This window comes from Danio rerio, chromosome 7 (genome assembly GCF_049306965.1).
Source record: "Danio rerio strain Tuebingen ecotype United States chromosome 7, GRCz12tu, whole genome shotgun sequence".
Lineage (NCBI taxonomy): Eukaryota > Metazoa > Chordata > Actinopteri > Cypriniformes > Danionidae > Danio > Danio rerio.
In genome coordinates this window covers 71,870,610-71,880,000 of record NC_133182.1, presented here as the reverse complement: position 1 = coordinate 71,880,000, position 9,391 = coordinate 71,870,610, and the positions used below count along the sequence as shown (strand labels likewise).

Sequence of the window (9,391 nt, the reverse complement as noted above, 5' to 3'; positions counted from 1 at the left end):
AAACTGATAAACAAACAAACAAACAAACAAAGAAACAAACAAACAAAATAAATAAATATTTGAAAATTTGAAAAGTTTGAAAACAAGTCAATGGTGAGTAAATTATGACAGAATTGCGTAAATTATAAATTTAACTGAATCTAATTCACACTTTTCTACAACTCTTCTTTAATCTCCTATTTAAATTAACCTAATAAAGTATGTTTTATTAAATTATTAAAAGAAGACGTGAAATAAACACCTGTGCTCATTTATTCTTCCCGATCATTTTCCTAAAGTCTAGCTTGCTATTCATTATTATTATTATTATTTATATGGAACACCGGGGAGCCTCTGTCATCATAAAGCACCTCCTTTACTGTTACTGGATCATTGTGCAATTGGTCCCATAGATTACAGCTCATCTCATTGGTCAACAGGCTCAGGATCAAACCACACATACACACTCGCGCGCGCGCGCACACACTCGCGCACCTTCGCTCTGCTTCTTCCACACCGTTGCTCGCCGCCGCAGATGGAGGACGCGCCGCTTCGTGTCGGAACAAGACGATAGTCGCACATTTTTGCACATTTCTAGTGTCCGGAATCTGTCAGGGCTGATACAAAACATGAAGCTGAGACTGTAACGTTTGCTTCAGACGCGTGATTCTCCATCCAGAGTCCATTCAGAGTTGAGGGCAGGCGCACTTGTCCGCTGTGTCTCGGACTCTATATGGAGGGATGTCGGAATGGCTTGCACCAGAAGAACCAAAACTTTGGTGTCTACGTGTGTGATACTAAGTGGCATGACCAACATTGTGTGTCTTTTGTACGTCGGATGGGTGACTAATTACATCGCTAATGTGTACATCAAAGTGCCGGTGCCTGTCCCGGCCAAAAAGTTGGAAGGCGACAGGAAAGGAGAAACTCTGCGGATTATAGAGCGACTGGATCGGCTGGAGAATGTTGTCAATCAGCATATACAAGGTAAGACGAAGGTGCATGTGTTAACCCTCTGGGGTGCTTTGGGGGACCGGAGAAGTTTTGATATGCCCTGATAGTTGTGCTTTTTTCAGATGCTTATAAACATGTAAGTGGCTAAAGTGTAATAGCAGCACTGTAAACAACACAAACTGGGCTACAATAATACGTTAGTAACATGAATGATTGAGGTAAAGTTGGTTTTACATCCACACAATTGGACTTTCTCCTTAATAAAGTAATCTTTGCAAATTCCAAATAGTGAGTATCTCTAGTATCTAGACGTTGTTCACAGTGAATTAAATAGTGCTAATGTTGTTTTGAAGTAATATTTACATATGATTTCAGACAGAATATTCACAGTACCATGGTAAACAATATAAGAAGCACGCCACAAAATGTCACTGAACGAATGTGCAAATATAAAAGCAACTTTACGTCACTACATGTATGTAAGATTGTGTTTTTGAGAAAGAGTTGGATGGAAAACTAAAATTTTAAAGTCACTGAAATAACTTGCATATATGCATATTTATATTTGTTATTGTAATAGACGTCTGAAGTGTATCTGCATGTTGTGGAATGAAAGGTATCTGCAAAAAATATTAAAACCTCACTTTTAAGCAAAATATACAGTTGAAGTCAGAATTATTAGCCCCCCTGAATTTTTAGACCGCTTTTTTATTTTTTCCCCAATTACTGTTTAACAGAGAGCAAATTTTTTCAACACAATTTTAAACATAATAGTTTTAATAACTCATAGCTAATAACTGATTTATTTTATCTTTGCCATGATGACTGTAACAATATTTTAAAGGCTTAACTGGGTTAATTAGGTTACTTAGGCAGGTAAGGGTGATTAGGCGAGTTATTGTATAATGATGGTTTGTTCTGTAGATTATCAAGAAAAAAATATAGCTTAAAGGGGCTAATAATTTTGTCCCTAAAATTGTGTTTAAAAATAAAAAACTGCTTTTATTCTAGCCAAAATAAAACAATTAAGACTTTCTCCAGAAGAAAAATATTATCAGACATACTGTGAAAATTTCCTTGCTTTGTTAAACATCATTTGGAAAATATTTTAAAAAAGAAGAAAAAAAATTAAATGGGGCTAATAATTCTGACTTCAACTTTATGTGCCAACACTAAAATTGTGAATTATAACATTTTATTATAACAAAATGTACAATATAACGTGTAACATAAGATTTACCCATTTTTAAAATAGTTTTTACACAAATTGTGTTGTTGACAGCAATTGTTAAGCAACATTTGATGTCAAATTATATTAGAATAGTTTAATTGAGGATTCAGTTGCTTGAATAATGCTGTAAACACCATTAATAATGTACAAAATAATGGAAAACAAAAGAAACTGTTATAATTGTTAACCCCCTGCCTTGCAGTGGTTGTGTACAATAATTAAAGAGCAAGGGCAAAATGCTTATATTTAAAAATGACTTTCACACTATTAAACACTAAATAATCACTTTTATTAATTATTTTTCACAAAATGAGAAATAAAAATACTGAAAATGAGAAATATGAAAACAGCTGAGAACCAGAAAGTCTGCAGGAAAAAAAGGTATTATGTAGTAATGATGTTATGAAGTAATGATATTTCATTGCTGATGCAGTCGCAAAAGTTGATGCATTTATGCCAAAAAAAATAAAAAAATGTAAATGCAACTAAAGTATCTTTCTCACCAAGTTGTACCATAGTAACAACTGTTGCCTGGAAGATCTATTGCAATTTACAAAATAATCAAATAGTAATAATAATAATAATAATAATAATAATAATAATAATAATAATAATTTGCTCTCTCTGTCTCTCTCTCTCTCTATAATAAGAATAATAAAAATAATACATTAGAATAAAACTGTACATTTAACAATCAGTATTTCTTTCTCTCTCTCTGTCTTTTTCTCTTTAATTTAAATTTATTATTAAAATACAGTGATGTCATTGTAATTAAAAAAGATATTCTGGATCTATTTTATATTTTTATATTTAATATGTTTACTATGTCTGCTATGTACTTGTCTATAGAGTCACGCACAAATTTTAGCTTTGCATTTATACTTAAAAATACCTGTCGTAATTACAGCTGTAATTAATTTATGCACACATATCTGCAATAGGCATGGGCTGGTATAAGTTTCCTATGGTATAAGCGTGGATAAAAATACCAATGTGTCATGGTATTATGATAACTGCTCTAAAATAAGTTCACTTTAAATGTCTAGATAAAAAAAACAAGAAAAAACTTTTTCCCCATTTAACAATTGATTTTATTTTGAGAAAAATGTAAAATATTTTGCTAACAAAAAAACAAAAACAAATTAAAATTAAAAATATTTTTAACAGTAAAGATGTCAGGCTAAATAGTTAAAATAAATAATCGACTTCTGCTCTCTTCATTAGTTTAAAAAAAAAAAAAAAAAAAAAAATTTCTTTACAACACAAAAATACATTCAAAAAACCTTTCACATACTTTTGAAATGGTATAACAGCACATTTCACAGCTATTAAAACCTTGACTTTTCCGAACCGTGGTAAACCTTGAAACCGGTTATCGTCCCATGCCTAATCTGCAATTACACTGTTGACTTATACATCTACCCCTTCCAGTCCTAAAAAAAAAAAAAAAAAACTAAACATGCCCCTAACTATAACTGTGTCCCATTCAACAGCTGCAGAAATGTTTCATAAATCAACATGAAATAAGTTAATAGCTACTGGTACAGTAGTGGAATAGATATACAGTTGGAGTCAAAATTATTAGCCCTTCTGTTAATTTAATTTAATAATTTTTTTTCAGATATTTCCTAAATGATTTTTAACAGAGCAAATAATTTTTCACAGTATTTCCTATATTATTTTTTCTTCTAGAGAAAGTATTATTTGTTTTATTTTGGTTAGTTTAACATTTTTTTATAAACCATTTTAAGGTCAATATTATTAGCCCCCCTAAGCAATATTTATTTTCTGATTGCCTATAGAACAAACCATAATTATACAATTACTTAACTTTCCTAATTAGCCTAGTTAAACCTTTAAGTGTCACTTTAAGCTGAATTTCTTGAAAAATAATTAGAGTTATTAAAACTATTATATGTGTTGACAAAAATCTTCTTTCCGTTAAACAGAAATAAGGGAAAAATATACAGGGGGGCTAATAATTCAGACCTCAACTGTATGTTGTTGTTGTTGTGAGTGTAACTTCAGTGTTTTGTTAAACGGACACAGTGGTTACCATGGTAAATTTTCAGTCTGCACCGTGCACAGACTTGACCTGGGGTGAGGGTTGCTCTCAAACCGCACTCAGCTGCGGAAAGGATCTCTCTCTGGAGATAAAGCGAAAAATCCATAGAGTCTCATCCTCATGACCTGAATACCAATTGAACATTTGTCCTGTCCTGTTGGAAATCAGCTTGATTGCACCTTTCCTCATTGTCAATGGCACTTTTTATCCAGGTGTGACCTCTGCTTTGTGATCTGGCAGCTTCACAAAGACCATTGATGATTGTGAGCTCCTCTTCAGAGACTCGTGTTTAATGAACTTGGCACTGGCTGAACATTAATTATGAAAAGTGACTGATTGCTTCTGTCTGCGCAGGTCGTTAAGATCTTTTCAAACTCAGGACATTTCTAGTTTTTCAGCATCGTTGTTGCAATCTTATGCGTGTATGTTAACATTTCGCAGGCTTAGCTTGATGATTATATAGTATGTTGCGATCGCTAATGCTGCCATTTGAACATTGGTGTGCACCAAACATTAAAAAAGATGTTGAAAACATTCCAATTGAACTCTGTTAAGTTAAAATATGTACTGAAGATGAACAAAAGACATCCAAATCAAGCAAAAACTGGCACTGGCAACCATAGAAACGACAGCATTTCAAGCATACTTGTTTTTTTTCTTGTCATAGAAAACACATAATACTTCTTTTTTCTTTGGTATTGTGTCTTCTTTGTGTGTGTGAAGGACGATGTCTTTTTTTTCAAATTTTTTTATTTACACGTTTACACGTTATAAGCTCTTCAAAAGTTCTCTACTGATTAAACATCCCATCAAATGTTAGCACTTTTAGACCAGCATTGTTATGGATCTTCAGTAATTTCCATAACAAAATGTAAATCATTGAGAAACCTGGATGTTTTTAACTTTCATTTTCAGTATTTTTGGTATTTACAATATAGTTCAGCACACAGTTTCTAAGAACATTTTTAAAAGAATCAAAATACCTATTTGATTAACTTTAATAAAGAACTGCTACAAAACAGAATGTAGTTAAATTTTTACAAACATTTTATTTTGTTGATATCAATAGTTTGATTAGGAATCTTAAAAATTAATGGAACCTCTTCTTTTCACTAAAGGTTTGTTGTTACATTTAAAAATATTTTTTTTTAATCTTAAGCCTATCTTGATCTTAAAAAACAACAACACAAAAATAACTAAAAAATAACTAAGCCATGCATTGAGTTACTTTTTTTTTTTTTTTTTTTTTTAAGTTACTTAAGTTTGTAATACAGTTTATTACCTTTAAGTGTAACTTCACCCAATACTTGTGGAGAGCGATTCTTTGGATTATTAAGGCAAGACAAGACAAGTTTATTTATATAGCACATGTCATACACAGTGGCAATTCAAGGTGCTTTACATAAACAAGAATAAAAAAAGACAAGTATAAGAAAAAATATCTAATAAAAATGATTAAAAACAGATTAAAATGTGTAAAAATAGATTATAAAAGAATGAAAAAGAAAAGAAAGACACAATAATGCGATCTGTTGGACATAGCACAGTGCTCATTCAGTAAAGGCAAAGCTAAACAGATTAAAGGGATGGGTCACCTCAAACTGACAATTTTTTCATCACATACTCCTTTACTTGTCACAAACCAATTTGACTTTATTTTTTTTTCTCTTGAAATCAATATAAGTTATTTAAGCTATAAAATCCTGAAAACTGGTAACCATTGACTTTCACCAGCGGAATCTCATGGCAATTCGTAACTTTTTGATTTAGTGGCTAATTCGTATTAATTTGTACAATCTAATTCGTACAATTTACTAGATTTGCTTATCACCCAATGACGGTTGGGGTTAGGAGTGGGGTTAGGTGTCATGCCTCCTTTTTAAAATCATACATTTTCATATGACTGAACTCGTACGAATTCGTACGAATCAACCACTAAACTGACAAAACGTAAAATACTTGCGTTTCCTCGTGAGATCAGGCTGCTTTCACAGGATTTCTTTTTCCTATTATGGTTGTCAATGGTTAGTGGTTTCTAAGATTCTTTTGTGCTCGACCAAAAAGACAATCTCATAATGGTTTTTCAACCACTTTAGGGAAAGTAAATAGTGAGTAAATTGTTATTTTTGGTGAACTATTTCTGTTCTTCTTATTTCTGTAAAATTATTTTAATGTTTTTTTTTTTTTTTTAATTACCCCCTTTGAAATTTTCATTTGCATGAATGCAAGCTCTTTATCTAACCATAAATGGGTTATTTGGAAGAGTGTAGCTTTATAGCAAGAAAAGTTTTTCATTTAAATATTATTCACACAAAAACAATTCCCCAAATGATTACTTCTGTTGCATTTTATATTTTGAAGAGTATAGCCTTTATGTACAGTTGAAATCAGTCGAATTTTTTATAACACATTTCTAAACATAATACATTTCATAAATATTTTCTAATAACTGATTTATTTTATCTTTGCCATGATTGCAGTACATAATAGGACTGTAACGGATCACTGTTCATCCATGATCCGTACGGATCACAACCCACGGTTTTGAAGGCATGTGACAACTGCAGGTAGATCGCCTACTGCATCATTTTAATCATGCAAATAAAAGCATTTTGGCTTCCCAGTAAGATATAATGATGACAGAAAAATTTTAAATGTTTCTTAAAATATAATATCTTGTGTTCAGTAAGAAAAAGGTTTTATTTTTCACCCAGAAGAACATATTTCTGAGCAGTAATCCCCATACCATGAAAGCGTCATATTTTTATCCAAGGTTTTCATTCCGTCAGAGTCTTATATATAATATATATATATATATATATATATATATATATATATATATATATATATATATATATATATATTAGAGCTGTGAACCTACACTAGTCTCACGGTTCGGTCACGATTATCATGCCATCGATTCGGTTCAATTCGATATTTCGGTGCATTCGGTATGATGCTTTCCATACACAGTTTTATATTTTCTTCACAGCAGCAGTTCTTGTATTAAAATGTATGAATATATTTATATTTATATATTATTTGTAATACAATTTTGTCATTTAATACAAACAGTCAGATATACGAACTGTAACTTTAAACAAAACGAGCATTAAGCAAATAATATAAACAAATATAAACATCCAGCTCAATTTCTGATCCTTGTCTAGTTCTCTTACACCTCTTTGATTGTAACTTTAAACAAAACGAGCATTAAGCAAATAATATAAACAAATATAAACATCTAACTCAATTTCTGATCCTTGTCTAGTTCTCTTACACCTCTTTGATTGGTCACACCCTCAACAAAAACGGTTGCAATTGGCTCTTGCACGCTGCGCTCTTCAGATAAGTGACACTGGTAAGCGGCAGGCGGCAGCGGCGATCTCACAGCTGATGCATGATAGACACAGTGGAGAAAACTCTGCAGACACGCGCTCGTTTCTGTATCCAAACGTAATGCTGTAAAACAGCCGAGAGGAGAAGAAAAGCCACCCCAGCAGGTCAAATGGGCCTCTGTGTGTGTGTGTGTGTGAGAGAAAGAGAGAGAGACAGAGACAGAGACAGAGCGAAAGCGAGAGCGAGAGAGAAAGAGAGAAATGGAGTAGGCTACTTTCATTCTCTCGATCTCAGTGAATTAGGGGCTATTGTTGTATATGTCAGTGAAAGACTGATCCAGCAAACACACACAGTGAAATTGTGCACAGTTTATGAGTTTTAAGTAGTTAAAGCGTTGTAAATACTCGCGATCGCCTCCCTCGCGACAGAGCGCATATGAGGTAAATGACGTCAGTAATAATAACCGGTTATGATTAATACTGAACCGATACCGAATTGTCCGCGTCTGCATCGCGATGCACCAAAGAATCGATTAATTTTGACACCCCTAATATATATATATATATATATATATATATATATATATATATATATATATATATATATATATATAGCAAATACTGTGAAAAATGCCTTGCTCTGTTTAACACCACTTGGGAAATTTGGGGGGAAAAAAAATCAGAGGAGAGCTAATAATTCTGTCTTCAGCTTTATGTTCATGAATTGATGGTTTGTGAATATATTCAGTGTATATATTTCATGTATTTATATATTTAATATATATATTTCTTGTATTTAATGCCAGTTTAAAAGCAGAGGGTGAATTCTGCCTCTTGCAGTCAGAATGGCATAAATCCACCTTTCCTGAAATGCCTCTGCTGAACAAATACGTAACAATTAAGCATTTGTATCTTCTCACTGTTGCGCAAGCTTCACCCTGGATTTGTTTTCAGCTGTACTTCTGAACGCACTAATTTGTTGCAGAACTGAAAACACAAGCGATTTGCTGTTCTCTTCTGGTTTATTAGTCTACGGCAGCATGCACAGCGTGATTTGCCTGCTTCGCTGAATATCTCATAAATTACATTTTTGTCTTGCTCAAGAAAGAACATAATAATATTAATGGCCTTCTTATTTTTTGCATTGTTATAAAAGACACTTCATCGTTAGAGAGATGATTCAGTGGTAGTTAGTTAGGTTGATATGGGTTGCAGACAGCCACTGTAGCGCTCAAGCTGAATCAATGGTGCAAACAGACCACAGTGAGCTGAGAGGCAGTAGCTACAGATGATTATTTGAGCAAACATTCCCGAGCTGCAGCCACAGACACGTCTTGCTGTTTGGCAACGACTGTAGGCTTCAGGAATGGGCTAGGAGGGTGTATTACAGTAAAAAATGCTGAGTTCCACACAAACAATTTGTGTTGGGACAACATGAAGAAATTAAGTTAGCTTATTAGTTTTAACAAATTTAAGTTTATTGAATGTAGAACAATTGAGTTGTCCCTTCTAAAACCTTGAGTTGTTTCAGCTTATTTTAAATAAGTACCATGGTTAACACGAGTACAAGTTCTGTGGGTCTTGTCTATCAAATCTGATCTTCATTCTATATTTTCTGTTGGATTCAAGTGAGGTGATTGTCTGGGTCATTCTACAGCTTGTTTTTCTTTCTCTGAAAGCATTTGAGAGTTTACTTGGCTGTGTTTATATCATTGTCTTGGTTAAATGTCCACCCTGATTTTATCTTCATCATTCTGCTAATGTAGATATTGGACTGAAGCAGCAAATATTAGTTTACAATTACGAAGGGCAGAGGGTTGCTGA

The 9,391-nt window shown here is 32.8% G+C and overlaps 1 protein-coding gene across 3 annotated transcripts in view; it reads left to right on the top strand.

The window, feature by feature from the left end:
* The first annotated feature begins 464 nt into the window (after window positions 1-464).
* Window positions 465-9,391, top strand: part of galnt18b (UDP-N-acetyl-alpha-D-galactosamine:polypeptide N-acetylgalactosaminyltransferase 18b) — a 195,329-nt gene continuing 186,402 nt past the window's right edge. For all 3 annotated transcript variants that reach the window (XM_003199013.7, XM_009303592.5, XM_073907529.1), the window contains exon 1: window positions 465-966. In XM_003199013.7, the coding sequence (XP_003199061.1) occupies window positions 729-966 (238 nt within the window). In that variant the 5' untranslated portion in view covers window positions 465-728. The remainder of the gene's footprint in view (window positions 967-9,391) is intronic.